General features: G+C 32.3%; 1 protein-coding gene across 2 annotated transcripts in view; it reads left to right on the top strand.

Moving 5' to 3' along the window:
* The window catches only part of FZD3 (frizzled class receptor 3), a 74,238-nt gene extending 58,186 nt beyond the window's left edge, over positions 1-16,052 (top strand). For both annotated transcript variants that reach the window (XM_031950929.1, XM_031950930.1), the window contains 3 exons: positions 5,166-5,314; positions 6,859-7,092; positions 12,935-16,052. In XM_031950929.1, the coding sequence (XP_031806789.1) occupies positions 5,166-5,314; positions 6,859-7,092; positions 12,935-13,148 (597 nt within the window). In that variant the 3' untranslated portion in view covers positions 13,149-16,052. The remainder of the gene's footprint in view (positions 1-5,165; positions 5,315-6,858; positions 7,093-12,934) is intronic.
* Positions 16,053-17,238: the final 1,186 nt, after the last annotated feature.

The raw sequence follows: 17,238 nt of genomic DNA, 5'->3' as shown, positions 1-17,238 counted from the left end.
TTAGGTCCTCTCTTTCTCCCATTGGAGAGGGTAAAGAACTCTTCCCAAATCCTCCACCATTTAAGGAAGAAGTCTAGGACATTTGGCTCATCATTTTCCATCCAACTACTCTCCTGAATTGTTTGATATTCAGAAACTCTGGATGTCATTCTGTAAGATGTAATCAATTCTGTAATCATCTGCTCAAATAATTTCTCATCTTAACTACAGGATATCATCTTACTCCAAGGGCTAGGTATCCTTCCTCTGTATCTCCACCTTCCCACCCATGCTTTTCAGCTTTTTTTTTTTTTTTTTAATGTAGTCTGCCCCCATTAGATTGTGAGATCCTTGAGGGCAAGGACTATCTTATTTTCTTATTTGTATCTGTAATGCTTAACAGTAGTCACTTAATAAATGTTTATTAACTATTAACTAAAATGCCCTAAAAAAGTCAGTTTTCCTAAACACCAAGGACAGCTCCATCCACTAAAGAGCCAAATAGCTGAAATTTACTTTGTCAGATCACTGCCATATCTAGCACTTCAGAGGGATGTTGAATGCAGCACATGATCAGGAGCCATATTAGAAAGTGAAGTTACAAACATTAACATATATTTAGGTGAGTTTTTTTCTGACAACAAAAGATTGAGGAGAGTAAAAGGTAAAAGTAAGGATACAAGACAGAAATTATACCACTTATAAGTTAAAGTAAACAAATATGTGTTTGAGATTAAGTTTCTAATGCTATTCAAGGAATAGCATTCCTTGACAAAGTCTTATGTGGGTTCAGAAAAGGGTAAATTTAAAGTAATTGGGCATTTGTGACCAACAAAATGATGAAGCACTAGACATTTTCTCTAATTTTCATGACTTCTCAAACTTCTCCAAAATAGGAATTATCCACAAGAATTAAAGCAGTTTTAGCTATTTCCATAGCCTAAACAATCAGAACTCTAATGAGGTAAAAAATAATAATAATAATAACTTTATGACTTAACAGCAAGTAAGGTTGATATCTAACTCCTAATTTGCTTATTCAGTTCTTCTCTCCCATGCAGAAAGGGCTGTACAAGTTGATCCACAGGCTTGCAATAGAACTCAGTTCTACTACCATGCCCTTCTTCTAGGGCTGTGGAAAATCAAAAAGTAGAAACTTTGATTGAGACAAAACTGGTTGAGAAAGCAGTGTGGCTACACTACTGCAAAAAGAGCTCTGCCATAAAACAGAGTCTAGAGAACTCTGAGACAGGACACCTATGGGTGACTAAATGGCTTCTTCACTAAGCCTGAGGGAAAAAAAATATCCATTATCCAGATGAGGCCAGTCCTGTCCTACCAGAAGTCAATTGGAGTGAAGACAGGCCTGTGAAATGTGAATTGCACAGGGGGGAGAAAATTGATATGGCTTTGAACACCATCTCTCAGGGAAAGGGGAAGAAGTCAGAACAGTAGAGAAACATGTAAGTAAAAAGACTGGAATTAAAGATCTTGGGTGGAAAAAAAAAAGATCTTGAGCACAAGCAGATAGGAAAAACAGGGAAGATATTAATAACTGCAGGGAATATGGCCTTCAGATAAACTAAAAAAAAGTCTAGACATCTGTGAACTAATTTTGAAAGAAAAAGGAAAATAAATCAACACCTGAAGAAGCAAAAGACTGAATTTCTAAGAGAGAATGAGACCAGAACAAGATAAAATAGAAATAAAAATTGTGAAAACAGAATTTATGGCCTGACTAGCAGAAATAATGACCAGAAATTGAATCTATAGTCAAGTCTCACCAATGAAACAAAAGGAAATAACAGATTGGAAACAGAAGTACATGTAAGTGAAAGACAATCTGAAAGAATAGTAACAAAAAGCAATAACATGAAAATAAAGTATTTCTTATAAACAAAACATTTATCTCAAAGATAAAATACATAAAGACTAAAGACTACTTACAGATTATAGATTCCCCAAAAGAACATATTAAGCAAAAAAAAAAAAAAAAAAAAACCTTAAAAACAATTATAAAAGAAATCATGCAAGAAAATTATCCAGGAGTTCTGAAAGAATCTATAGTTCTCCTTCAGGGAAAAAAAAACTAATAATACATATTCTAAGACATGCAGTGACACATTTAACAATTCCATTTATAAACTATACATTCTACAAGTGATCAGGAGAAAGGCCTTCAGATGTGATGGGAAGGAAATTAAAATAAACCAGTGCAATTTTTCACCTAACAAAAATTGTAGGAAGAAATAGAATAATGTAGTCTAAAGAGGAAAGGAGTGACATGCCCTACAAACTTGATCCTACTATAAATGGAAAAAAAAAGATGGATTGAAACAAAAAAAGAAGTGCTTTGAAACATTTCTAGAAAGAAAACAATGTGAACAAATGATATTCTCAAATACTCCAAACAACAGAAATATAAGAAAAGTGAACAAATTCAGAAACAACAAAAATAATAGATAAGTTAAGATATTCTTTCTAAAAATACATAAGGAAATAAAGATGACAGCAGAAGGCAAGTAGAAGTGATGATAGAGAAACATGACTCATACATTATGGACTAAGCCTCACAAATAGCCCACCGATAGGTAAATCACTTTTTTTGTGAGACAGTTATAGAAGGGGAGCATACATAAAAGAAGAAGAGAAGTAAAAAAAGGAGTGGAGGATATTGATGTTCTTTAATTAAGTTAAAGATTAACAATGAAGGGGAAATAACTCCTCTATTCTTTTAGGAAGAAGAGAAGCCATAGGAAAATGGACAAAGAGGTAGAAGAAGGAACTAGAATGAGAAGTGGGATATCACTGATAATTGATCCCTTGGGATAAAAGAGATTGTTTATATAGAATGATGGAGACCTAACAGTGGGTTTAATCTGTAGGGATTTAGTTCTTAGCCCAGGAGAATGGGAATCAGAGATCTAGGTGATACAAGGCACCCAGAACAGTGAGAGGGTAAGGAAGTAGGGAGATTTCATGGCAAATGGGGGAGGGGGAAGTGACCATGAGAAAGACAAAGGTTATTAATGAACTGCACAATCAGGAACAAAGGAAAATTCCCAGAGAAATGTTTTCTCTTTCACCTGCAGGAACTTTAGTGACTAAGGGTCACTAAAGCTATATATGTGGAAAATATTAAAGAAGAGGGAACTCAAAATAAGTATCTCAGAAACTTTTATTTCCAGGAAGATTATAGAAAATAATGAAGGAAAAACAAATACAAGGGCCATAAGTCAAAGAATAAAAATCTTAAGATAGAGAAGATAACTAATGGAGAAAATACATTAAAAAATTCCTTTTAGGGAATAATACAGAAAATAAAATGAAGGGAAAAGAGAAGAGTATTTTATTTGACCATGATCTGTAAGGGGGAAGAACTAAATAAGTAGATACAAGAAGGAAAGAAAAAATTAAAAAGTTAAGCAAAACTCCAAAATTAGAAAAAGAGGTAACAAAAAGATTTTACTTGAGGGTGAGAGGAAAAGAGCTACTAGAAGGAAATAAGATTGCCTTAAAATAGATTGGGCTAAAATAACCAGATACAAAGTACTCTATTTACAGAAGAAGAAAAATAATTCTATTTGAGGGACAAAAAGCAAACCAACATTAGAGGAAAATACAAACCTAATTTCCATAGCTTTAAATGTGAATGAATTATAGTAAAACAAAGTATGATCTTGGATAAAAAATAAAACTATAACCTATTGCTTTTAAGAAGCATATATTAGAAACACAGAATATACACAATGAAAAATAAGAGGCTGGGGTAAAATTACAATGATAAAGTAAATAAACACTTTATTGCATTAAATATTATTGGACTGGGGCTGGTTCTACAAATTATTCACCTTTTTGTACATTCTCAGAAACCACTTACTGTAGGCTTGGAATTGTTGAATTTGCATTTGTGTAAAGCATCAATGTATGCTCATTAAGGGAAAAAGATGAATCTAGAGTCCAGATAATATTTGTTATATATTAAATATTTCTATCACACAAGGAAAAAAATATGCAGATACCTGAAACATTAAGAAAGTCTTTGGGGAGTGAGCTCCGAATCCATTATTGGTTAACAAAAAAAATCCTTTTCTTTGGCATTTTCCCAAGAAAATGCTACAGTCGTACACATTTGCAAATGATTTATTGTAATCTTTGTATGTTTGTCTCATCCAGGAAAATATGATCGGAAATTGTACAGAAATAGAATTTATATACAAAATGTACTTTTATAACATAGTTGAAAGACGTTTGGTATGCTCCAATAAAATCCTTTCTAGTTTTGCTAAAAAACATTTTGTTTCAGATAATTAAAAAAAAAAAAACCCACAAACATTTCTAGAACTTTCCTTATTATGGGATAGTTTCAGAGAGATGGTTTAAGCTGTCAAGCATTTTGGCAGTTTGAAAGTTAATAATTGGAATTTTTGTGATTAAATAACAAAAAAAAAGAAAAAAGAGAAAAAAGGTCACTGGAACAGATTATATAAGCATAATTCTAAAAGAAAATGTGTAAGAATTGTGCTCAAATCCTACATTCACCAAGAAGACTACAATTACTGCTGTCCACATGACATATACAAAATTAGGGGTTTAAACTTAGATGGCCTTTGAGGTCTTTTCTAGCTCTGGCTCTAAGATCCTATGGCAGGGGTCCTCAAACTTTTTAAATAGGGGGTCAGTTCACTGTCCCTCAGACTGTTGGAGGGCCGGACTATAGTAAAAACAAAAACTTTGTTTTGTGGGCCTTTAAATAAAGAAACTTCATAGCCCTCGGTGAGGGGGATGATTGTCCTCAGCTGCTGCATGTGGTCGTAGTTTGAGGACCCCGGGACCTATGGTCTCACTTCTCTGGACATTGATTATATTTGAAAAATAAAGGCTATGTAGTTCAAACCTTCTTGTAGAGGGATGTAATTCATTTTACATGAAAGTCTGACAGTGGAATTTAAAGTATAGAATCAAGAAATGTTTATATGGGTATATTTCTTTTTAAAGAAAACTATAAAAATATTATTTTATAAAATACCTATATTATTACTATAAAACAAATTTGTTTTATTCATAATATTATTTGATTTACACAGTTTTCTATTGCATAAAGTAAGGTACATCTAGAATGTACAAGTAATTTAAATGACTGAACATTGATGTGTAAATTACATTTTTTCTTTCATTATTTGTAGGTAACTCAAATGAGCCGACCAGATCTAATTCTCTTTCTGATGAAATATTTAATGGCTCTCATAGTTGGTATTCCCTCCATTTTTTGGGTTGGAAGCAAAAAGACATGCTTTGAATGGGCCAGCTTTTTTCATGGACGCAGAAAAAAGGAGTGAGTTTTTAAAACTAGTATTTTTTTAAAAAATCATATTTTCAGCACTTATACTTTGTTGCTTATTTTAATTGTATTTTTATTTTGAAGAATCAGGGAAACAAGATATAGCTTTGCTAGAAATCACTAATTATGATCAACACAACAGTGTTTTCATTTTTTAAAAAAATTGAATACTTACAGTTTACAGATAACAGAAATCCCAGCAGTTCCACAAAATTCTTTACTCTGACTGCAGTTTAATTTATCATTCTACTTAACTCAGAGAGGCACAGAGGCATAGTTAAGAGAGAGACAGCTTTGGAGTCAGGAAAACCTAAGGTGTAGGGTATTGCCTTTGACTTGACTTCTCATTTGCCATATGCAACTCTGTGATTTAAGACCATATATGAGGTATCATTAATGAATATGGGGACTGCAAAATTATGACTTATCAGTAAATGTTTGATTTGTATACCTATTTTACATACCTATATACCCAAAGGCCATATAAAAATTTCTTAGGCCAAAAGGAGTTATGAGCAGAAAAAATTTTAGAAGTCCTGTTTTAGATGAGTTACCAATCAATATTGGTAGGAGGAGTCTCCCTATGGGAAGTTCTTCCTCAAATAAAATCATAGGTCCAAACTTTTCACCAAAGAAATTCTCATAAATGGAACTAAATAAAAAAGTAGAAAGTTGTTCTAAAATACAGAGTAAAAAAACCTTAATTGAATTTGATACTTAAGCTTATGAAAATTTTAAATAGCATTAAGACATTTAAAACAACTTATATAGTGAAATTTCACTTAAAATATTGAAAGGAAGGCCAGTTATACTGAAAAAAAAAAATCTGAGTGAATTTATATAAGCCCTTTATGCTTTTTAAATGAAAATAAAATCTGTTATTTTATCTTGAATACTTTCTAAGTCATGCGAGGACATTTATTATTTAATTTTTCAAGTAAAGAAATTAAGGCATGAAAATATTAAATCCCTTATCCAAAATAACAATGACAAAGGTAGGAGGAACTTTAGATGTCATTTGTTTTATATATGAAGCAACTTTACTTTAAAAAACATTGGTTTTGTTAAGATCACATAGCTAGTTAGTGACAGAACTGGAAGCAGAACTTTGGTTTCCTGATTCCCAAACCATTTGTCTTTCTAGCACACCCTTTGGGTGAAACCAAATTGATTCGGGTCTTGACTATTTCATTTTAAAATGTCTGTCTTTCTCTTTTTAAATTCATTCTTAAAAGCTAATAATTAACCTCACAGACTTCACAGTACATAAACCTGGCTTGTTCATCTGTTTAACATGTATGCATAATTGTGGCAAGATGGTACAATGGATGGAGTGCCAGATATGATATCAGGAAGACTTAAGTTCAAATTCAGCCTTAGGCACTTTATCTCTGTCTCTCTCAGTTTCCTTAATTATGAAATTGGGGTTTATAGAAGCACTTGCCTCACAGGGTTGCCATGAAGAGCAAAGTGCTTAGCCTAGTGCCTGTCCCATAGTAGGTATATAATAAATAATCGTTCCCTTTCCCCACCTCTAGGATGGTAAATGAGAGTCGCCAGGTACTCCAGGAACCTGATTTTGCCCAGTCTCTTTTGAGGGATCCCAATACTCCCATTATTCGAAAATCAAGAGGAACCTCTACCCAGGGAACATCCACACACGCCTCTTCCACCCAGCTGGCTATGGTGGATGATCAGAGGAGCAAAGCAGGGAGTGTCCACAGCAAAGTGAGCAGCTACCATGGCAGTCTCCACAGGTCTCGTGATGGCAGGTAAGTGATTTAAATGATTCTATATATTTCATTATTTTAAGGCACAGAATAAAAAAGACTACATCCTAGCCAAATCCCCTATTGTCAAAATTAAAAGGTGGTGTTGGCTATTACTTAGGCAAGTTCAAGGCATTGATTTTGTGTACCTATCTGCATCTGAGATAAGTTTGTGCATTGATACAGAAAGATACATGCTGAAGGACAAGAGTGGACATGTTCATACATAATGCATATGTAATCAGATGTGCATCTGTAATGCAAGTGATGTAAGGTACATATATATGGGTACATATGTGTGTGTGTGTGTGTGTGTGTGTATATACTGAAATACAAAATCAGATCACTTAGTAGTATCTTCAACTGACTGCCACTGGAGCATCAAATTAATCAAGTATTTATTGACTTCGTGCCTCATGTCTCATTGTTATTCAATCATTTTCAATTGTGACCAACTCTTCATGACCCATTTGGGGTTTTCTTGACAAAGATTCTGGAATGGTTTGCCATTTCCTTCTCTAGCTCATTTTACAAATAAGGAAACTGAAGCAAACAAGGTGAAGGGACTTGCCCAAAGTTACACAGCTAGTTAAGTGTCTGAAGCCAGATTTGTACTCAGGTCCTCCTGACTCTGGGGCCAGTGTTATATTCACTGCACCATCTAGCTGCCCCTAGAACTTTTATTTTTTTTCTTTTTTAATTTTTGTTTTTTTGTTGTTGTTGTTGTTTTCTCCCTAACACTTTTAAATACTAGAAGGTGGATAAGAAAAATTCTCAAGTAGTTTATAATCTTTTTGGCTAATTATTGTAAAAATATTATGAAACAATTCACCATTAAACTGTTTGTTGCTAACTGTGTGTCCAAAGAAAGGAGAGATCATTATAAGCTAGAATAGTTGGCAAAGGCCTTTGGATAAGCAGAAAGAAATGAGTAAGGCTTTACAGGTGGAGAGATCGGGACCAAAGAAAATCAAGATTTGAGTGTTCCACATAAGGATAACAGTGAGGAAATAGACTATCTAGAACAAAAAGTAATTATTGGTTAATAGTGAGAAATATGTCTAAATCAGTAGGATGGAGCCTAAAATTGACTATAGATTTAATGACCAACTTGATTAGAGGAGGCATAGAGAAGAGCTAGAAGTCTTTGTAACAGTCTGCATATGAAGTGGTAAGGGCCTGGATCATAGTAGTATCGATAGCAATGGAGAATAAGTAGCAGATCAGAAAACCATTTTTAAGGAAACTAAGATTCAATTTGATGTTAGATTGGAGGTAGGGACTGAAAAAGAGGAAAAAGTCAAAAATTATTTCAAGATTTCTAAGTCTTTGAGGCTGAAACATTGACTAGAACAAAAAACTTTCTGCTCTCCAATGAGGGCTTCTTCATCTTAAAATACTGATATGTGTTGTTGATTTCACTCCACTATCTGTTTTTCCCAGTCTCGGAAGTGGTATCCTTTATCTTCTTCATAGCTACTCCATAGCTCTTTTCTTTATCTCATCCTGTCCCTTTTCTTAAGGGACTTTGTTCTCATACAACCTCTTTTTTTCTAGCATCTTTTAACTCTCTATAGGCAGTTTTCTTCCTGCTTTTTAGACATGCTCAATTCTTCCATATGGATTCAAAATAAGATTTCAATTGATCACTTCTAACAACAATCATATTCCTTTTTTCCTCTCAATGGCATGTTTCTCAATAATAATTGATTTTTAAAATAACTTCTTCAGGCTTTACCTAGAAGTATGTAAACCCTTTCAAGCACTTTATATATCTCATATAAAATTTTATGATCTCCTCTATATCCAATGTTACCTATTCAATTCCTTAATCTCTCCTAAGCTAGTTTCTGTTCCTATTGCTCTCATTGACGATATTAAAAGTCATGAGTAACTTTTTTTCATATCAGATGTCAGTCCTAATTCTCCTTGATTTTTCTACACTATTAGCATTGTTGATCATTACCAAAATAACACCATCACTTTCTTTCATTAACTCATTCACAAGTAATTGTAGAGAACCTACTGTATTACTGTGTTATATACTAGTGAATAGACAAAAAAGACATAGTCCCTGTTCTCCAAAAACGTCCATTCTTCTTAGAAAATTAATATTTCAATTCCCTAATTCACACAAAGGTTATTAAGCTTATATTAAATTAAGCTTGATTTTTCTAAGCAGTTAATTCCTAGTTAATTTCAGGTAGAATAGCTATGTTGTAGATTTTGCATAGTTTAGAAAGATTTGTTTGATTTCAACCATGCTTTGATTCATAGAAATTATTAGTAAGAAAAAAATCAGTGTAACAATTTTTTATAAAAATGCATTATACGTATTTCTGAACAAATATATATGTTTCTAGAAAATGTATTTCCATTATATATATATATATATATATACACACATATACATATATAATTTTAGATAACCCGATTTGCAGAGCTAGTTGAAGTTTCACTTTAAGAAAATACATACTACATATTTTAAAGTAGTGATTTGCTTTCATTTTTCAAAAGTGAATTTTCCAGTTATATAAGGAAACCAAATAATTTGGTTTCTTGGAAAAACTTTAAGAAGTAAAACATCTTCAATTCAAGTAAATCATGGATATTTGAGAGAGTTTTTTTCATTTTCTAGTGTGAAAACAATTCAGATTAACAAGGAAATACTTAAAATTTGTTTTATTTAACTACACCAGTAAGCTTATGTGTCCTAGATTTCCCCCCCCCATAAAAATGCTCTAATTTTCTTAAAACAGGCATATTTTTAAATTAATATTTATCTTTTAAGTATGCTATTATGTATGTGAAATAGCTTTTTAAAATAAATTGTTTTTCATCCAGGTCAAAATAATAAATTTAAAACATTGGATTATTATGTAACTCAAACATTTCTGAAACTGGCCCATAGAACATTTTAAGAACTGAAATATATTGAAATGACCCAGAAGTACTGATCTGGGGCATATGAAACCCTAATGTATCTAATCAGGTACCTAATGTTACTTGGCACTAGTAAGTTATTCAATAAATATTTGTTGAATTTAATCTATGTATTTAATGATGACTTATCAGTTTCATTGTTATGATTAAGTAATAATTTCTTGAATGGCTCATCTTTAGCAATGAAATTTATATTTGCATATACATATATATACACACACATGTATGTATAAGTATTATAATTAGTATTATAGAGTAGTGATTGCTGGATATCTATAACATAATCAACATTTCTTTAATAATTGAGGATTAACCTTTATGTCAAATCCTGAGATTTAAACAAAATAAATATGAATTGGAATAATGTGTGGCCTTCTTTGATCTTTTTATAAAATACTACATAATTGATGGTTATAATCCTTAATCTAGGAGGCCCTTTTAATATTATAGTTATACTAAAATACCTTTATACAGGTTTTGTACTTTTTTTTTTTGCTTTAACCTTTTTTAATTAATTTGTTTTTAAAACTTCAAAATCTGTTTTAAGTCTAGTTAGTTTTGTTTTTAAAAGTGATTTTTATTAATCTTGTCTATAGTTTTTAAAAGTTAAGCCAGCTGTTGGTTGCATTTCCTGACTAGCTTAGAGCTAGTTTGGAGATTTGGGATTTTTTTCCCTGTGGCAGAGAAACATGGAAATATAAAACCATCCTTAACTCAATTCTGACTTGCAGAGACTAGGACTGTAACAGAGGGAAAAAATTTACCCACAATAGGAGGGGAAAGAAATATGTTGACTATCACTGTGTAGCAGTATAGTTGCTGGGGCTTGGGAAGGGAAAAGGATTATGGGTTTTTGCATGCACCGTAAGAGATAATGGAAACTGGAAAAAGAGTTCAAGCTGGCAGAAATTACAAGCACAGAAAGGCTGAATTTTGTATTTTATATGACTAAGTATAGAAGCCTATTCTGTGGAAATAGCATTTTCTTAGCTTCAAGTCTTACTAAGATAATTGGAACTTTTGGTCGTTTTTCTTTTAAGTGGTATAAGTTCACCTGTTAAGTAGGGTACCTGGAAAAAAAGATGCTGTTTTTACAGAAGCTTTCTCATTCTCTTGCAAATTTTCTTTCTCTATAGCAGACTTTCTTTTCTAGTACTAGAAAAGTTTTACCTATGGTCTTGAAAGATTCCTGTCAGTCAGTCAGTTTAACATTTATTAAGTACCTACTATGTACCAAGCATTGTGAAAGAAACCAAACTATTCCCAAGCAACTCACAATATGCATTGGAGTGGGGATGGGAGAAAAACAACATACATTAAGTATGTAGTTATTCAGGATAAATTGAGGGTGGTCTCAGAGGGAATGTCTGTGAAAGGCTTCTTCTTTTTTTTTTTTTTTTGTTTGTTTGTTTGTTTGCCTTTGTCCTCTTTATTAGAACATCTTTTTTTTTTTTTAATTTAATAGCCTTTTATTTACAGGATATATACATGGGTAACTTTACAGCATTAACAATTGCCAAACCTCTTGTTCCAATTTTTCACCTCTTATAATCTAAGTTATATTTTAATATATTTAACATCTACTGGTCATCCTGCCATTTAGGGGAGGGGGTGGGGGGGGGGGGTAAGAGGTGAAAAATTGGAACAAGAGGTTTGGCAATTGTTAATGCTGTAAAGTTACCCATGTATATATCCTGTAAATTAAAGGCTATTAAAAAAAAAAAAATAAAAAAAATAAAAAGTATACTTTAAAAAAAAAAAATAAAATATAACTTAGATACACAATAAGTATACATGACCAAAACATTATTTTGCTGTACAAAAAGAATCAGACTCTGAATTATTGTACAATTAGCTTGTGAAGGAAATCAAAATGCAGGTGTGCATAAATATAGGGATTGGAATTCAATGTAATGGTTTTTAGTCATCTCCCAGAGTTCTTTTTCTGGGTATAGCTAGTTCAGTTCATTACTGCTCCATTAGAAATGATTTGGTTGAAGTATATAATGATCTCCTGGTCCTGCTCATTTCACTCAGCATCAGTTCGTGTAAGTCTCTCCAGGCCTTTCTGAAATCATCCTGTTGGTCATTTCTTACAGAACAGTAATATTCCATAATTTTCATATACCACAATTTATTCAGCCATTCTCCAACTGATGGACATCCATTCAGTTTCCAGTTTCTAGCCACTACAAAAAGGGCTGCCACAAACATTCGTGCACATACAGGTCCCTTTCCCTTCTTTATAATCTCTTTGGGATATAATCCCAGTAGTAACACTGCTGGATCAAAGGGTATGCACAGTTTGATAACTTTTTGAGCATAGTTCCAAACTACTCTCCAAAATGGTTGGATTCGTTCACAACTCCACCAACAATGAATCAATGTCCCAGTTTTCCCACATCCCCTCCAACAATCATCATTATTTTTTCCTGTCATCTTAGCCAATCTGACAGGTGTGTAGTGGTATCTTAGAGTTGTCTTAATTTGCATTTCTCTGATTAATAATGACTTGGAGCATCTTTTCATATGACTAGAAATAGTTTCAATTTCTTCATCTGAGAATTGTCTGTTCATATCCTTTGACCATTTTGTGAAAGGCTTCTTGTAGAAAGTGGGACTCTAGCTTGAGACTTGAAGGGAAGGCAAGAGTTGGATGGGAGGAGGAAGAGTAGAGAGCTCCAGGAATTCCCTGACTGAATGCCTTGCTACACCACTAGAGGCAGAACAGTGAGCAAAGGACCTGAACCAGCTCAGGGAATTATCAAGGAATTTGTTATTTTTGTCATAAGAGTTAATGATCGAGTTATTATTCCTCATCTTTCGCATCTCATGTACAATAATAATGTTATTTTCCACTGGTATTCTGTTGCTTTCCTCAAACTGCACTTTTCTGTGTTAGGTACACTCCTTGCAGCTACAGAGGGATGGAAGAGAGACTCCCTCATGGCAGCATGTCCCGTCTAACTGATCACTCCAGACACAGCAGTTCTCACCGGCTCAACGAGCAGTCACGGCATAGCAGTGTCAGAGATCTTACTAATAACCCCATGACTCACATCACCCATGGGACCAGCATGAATCGAGTTATTGAAGAGGATGGAACCAGTGCTTGATTTGGTTTGTTCTGTAGGGTGAACTTGGGCTGTTGTGAAACTTGGATTCCATTTCTTTGCCATTGCATGACTGATTACAGTAACTCAGTATTATCATGCTTTCAATCAGGTGCTGATTGTGTATGCTGGGAAAGCAAAAGTGTCTCTTGCTTTTTAAAGTCATGTTTTTACATTGCATCAGAATTGAAATATTGGGTGGTTCAACATACTCCAAATAAGTGCTAGTCAAGTTTATTGATAACCAATTATTTGATCTTTTTTTCTCCAAAAGACACACTATGGAACTTCTTATTTTACATTTAGAAAAATCTGAATGAGTAATAATTACCATTTAGTCATCCTTTATATAAGAAAGAACCAGAGTTGATATAATATTAAAAGTATCCAAGGGGGGAAAAAAAGCATTCTGTATGTTAAAAGAATTTTGCATCAGATAAATAACTTTGTTTTCAGTAAGTAAAAGAAGGCTTTCATATTGAGGTATACGTAGAATTTCAGAAACTATCCTATGGAAATACAGTAGAAGAACCTGACTAGTCTATTAGAGAACATTTATAAATTCTGTTTAAAAAATAGTAACTCCAGAAATTTCACACCAGGAGGGAAAGAAAGTAAGGGATTCCCTACCACTACCATGCACACACATATAATTTTGTCATTCTTACTATTACCAATTATAACTTATACTAATTTTGTAGTTCTTATTTACTTGCATAGCAGAGAAACTTCAATTTGTATGCAACTGATCACTTAAAGATTTCTAAAGAATATACATACTTAAATCATTTCCATTGAGGTGTGTGACAGGATAAGGAGACAGAGTTTATGATGGCCATAATCTCAAAATACATTCCTTTTTTCAATGGTGAAACACTTTTCTTTGATGAGACTTTGCTTCTGACCTATTTTCTGGCCAATAAAGAAGTTAAAGTGTTGAAGAAAAGATAGGATGCCTACAAAGCGCCAGACCTGATTTTGGCATCTAGACCCGTCTGTTCTTCTGTAGACCACCTACACTTATTTGACTTGCCTGAAGAGACTCTAGAGCCTTCACTGACACCCTTGTATCAAGTTAATTCAACAAACATTTGTGAAGTGCCTATTATTTTCTTTCCAGGCAGTGTGCTAGGTACTGGGCCTACAAAGACAAAAATGAAATCACCCATCTACTCAAATTTCCATTCATTGGTAATTCTCATTTCCATCTAAAATATTTTGGAAATTGCTGGAGTCCAAAGGTATATTTAGTTTTAGGTGTGTGGAATATAAATAGAAGCTAAATGAATTATAGCTGTGCTTGTAATAAAATATCTCTTCCTCCTCAAAATATTAATTCAAAAATGTTAGTGACTCTTTGTCTTATAAGTCACTTTCAGCATTAGACTGTGATCTTTTTTAGGCATGGAAAATTGGTCTGGAATTAATGAAAAAATTAGATTGCATCTACATAGTAGGAACATTCAAATTTTCTTGTTCCTATTGGCGATCTGATATGATAGCACCCAGTATAACCAAAAACAAGAGCTAAATTTCAAGGTATATTTATGTACATTTTATAGTATTATTTGCCTCTTTAAAACATGTACCATTAAGAACTTTTAAGGCATGCAAAAGTGCCATGATGGCCTACTGACTAAAATGTTTATTTTACTGCTTCTTGCTGCCTCTTTTTTAAAACAGAAAGTAATTCTTTATAAGACAATGTGCTTAATACTTTATATTGTGTGCTGCAAAATAACAACTCCATTTGTTCTGTTGTTTTTATCTGACAAGTGAACAACTAAATATTTCTTTTTAAAGTATATATAGAAACTAATGCTTTAAAATCAGTTATGAATAGTTTTAATGTGAATCCCTAATATAGTTATTTCAGTAAGATATTCAGAAATTAATGCAAGAGATTCAAGACTAATTGTGTCTAAAAATCATTAAAATTATTATTTTAGAAATATACACAATGATGGCATTAATGAACACTTAACCAATTCAGACTTTCATCCCAACTATTCAGGATCTTATTTCAAAAATTTTGAAGGATCTAAAATTTTAAAGTATAGGAACTGTTTTATAAGAATTACATCTATAAAATAATGAAAAACATGTAAATTGACTTGAATGAAGTCTCTTTCTTGGATCACTGAAATTCAGCAGATTTACTAAGCACTTACTATGTGCAAGGCATTTGCTATATTACCAGTTTTAATAATGTGTTCCATATTCTTATAATGAATTCAGAAAACAAATCAGAATAGTTCTTTAAAGTGAATGATTTGTTTTCTATTTGGTCTCTTGAGTAACATATGATAGTATAGATCATTTAAATGAATACTGTCAAATTTTCATTGGTAATATGATTTTATTTTCCTCTTTAAGAAACTAGAATTGTTTTATAAAAATTCCAGTTATCACTCAGAAATAGAAAAGCTAATTACATTTGTACCTACCTCATTATTTGCTTTGCAGCATAGCTGGAAAGCAAACAATTTGAATCATCTTTTGAATACGGGTCAAATTCCATTATAGTGTAATCCAAGGAACTATCTTGATTTTCTAAAAAAAATATATATCATTTGCTGAAACTTTGGAACTATTTGGGGGATGAGAAGGAGGTATTCAGATATGTAATTATAATGGGATTTGACCTATATAATGTGATGACAGAGTACTGCTTGCTCCTAGTCATGTTGAGATGACAGAATCTTAAGGGTCTAGGGAACAAAAATGTTAATTTCAGAAGCTTTCCCCTCACTCCACATATTTTTTAAAAAACAAAAACAATAATTTCATTAATATTTCTGTAGTATGACCTATAAACCAATACTTTAACTTTTCAAATTGAAAATTCCTTCAGGAACCATTGTATTCTTAACTTGATTTAGTCTTTAGGTTATGTTCATGTGCCAAGCTAGATTTTGTTCTCCAGAAAAAAAAGCAATTAAGTGAAATAACTTTGAACATTAATTTTAGGATCTTTACTACATTATTCATTCACCGTGTCATTGTATAATCACAGTACAAGTGAATTTATGATATAAAGGGGGGAGTAGACCCTATAATTTCTGTGGACTGATGTATTCAAAGATTAGTCTCTTCCTAATTTTTGGAAAAGTATTTACTAAAGGCTTTGTGGCTTTCATCATGGCAGACTTGCATTTCAGGTTCTCATTCTGTGGAAAATGTGTGTGTGTATGTATATGTATATATATGTGTGTACATTTTTTTAAAAAAATTATGTAAAATAAGGATTTTATTCCCCCTTTCCCTTCATCCCAACAAAACAAAGGATAACATTTTGTACAATATAGATTTACAAAAGGAATCATGATTTCTCTAATGCATTTTTACAGCTGATTGAAAATAAGGAAGTGTTTACATTTAACTTGGCTACATTTATTGGTAGCTTTAAGGTTTTTATACATAATTTATGCATTATGTTTTAATCTATTTTTATGACAAAAACCTAATTTAACATTTCTCACCATCTTATATCAGTCAGGTGAACTTTAGATTTGGGAAAGAAGTATAAAAAATAAGCATACAGGGTTTTTCTATTCATCTGGCTGTGATTCAAATTTCAGAACTCAGTCTCATGATCTTTCTAATTTTAATTCTAATCCTCATAACTTTAATTAAAGAAACTTAATTATGATTTTTCTTTCAAGAAAAAATATATTGTCCTCTAGGAAGGAAATTATTGAACACCTATTAAAAAGCAACTATCTACATTAAAGTTTCCATTCAATAATTCTTTAAAATATCTGAGTAAAATGAATAATTTACATTTAATTAAGCAATTTGTTGTGAACATACTAATTTTCTTATTTCATTGTCCTACAGAGATTACAAATGGAAAAGTTTCCTTTAGTCTGTGCTTTTCTCAATAGACAATCCTTATAAAGCATCTGGCCAAAATTCTATTTAAATGTATAACATCTCCAATGTTATATCTAATCTCCCAAGAATTTTTTTTAATTACAGTATGCCAAATTCAATAAATGGAATTATATCTTTCTTGAGATATTAATTTTTCATAATACATACATTTGTTTTGCATGATAATCTTATTTCATATATGAATCTCTCCATTTTT

This window comes from Sarcophilus harrisii, chromosome 2 (assembly GCF_902635505.1).
Source record: "Sarcophilus harrisii chromosome 2, mSarHar1.11, whole genome shotgun sequence".
Taxonomy (NCBI): Eukaryota; Metazoa; Chordata; class Mammalia; order Dasyuromorphia; family Dasyuridae; genus Sarcophilus; species Sarcophilus harrisii.
The sequence above is the reverse complement of the archived record's forward strand: the minus strand, read 5'-3'. Positions and strand labels throughout refer to the sequence as shown.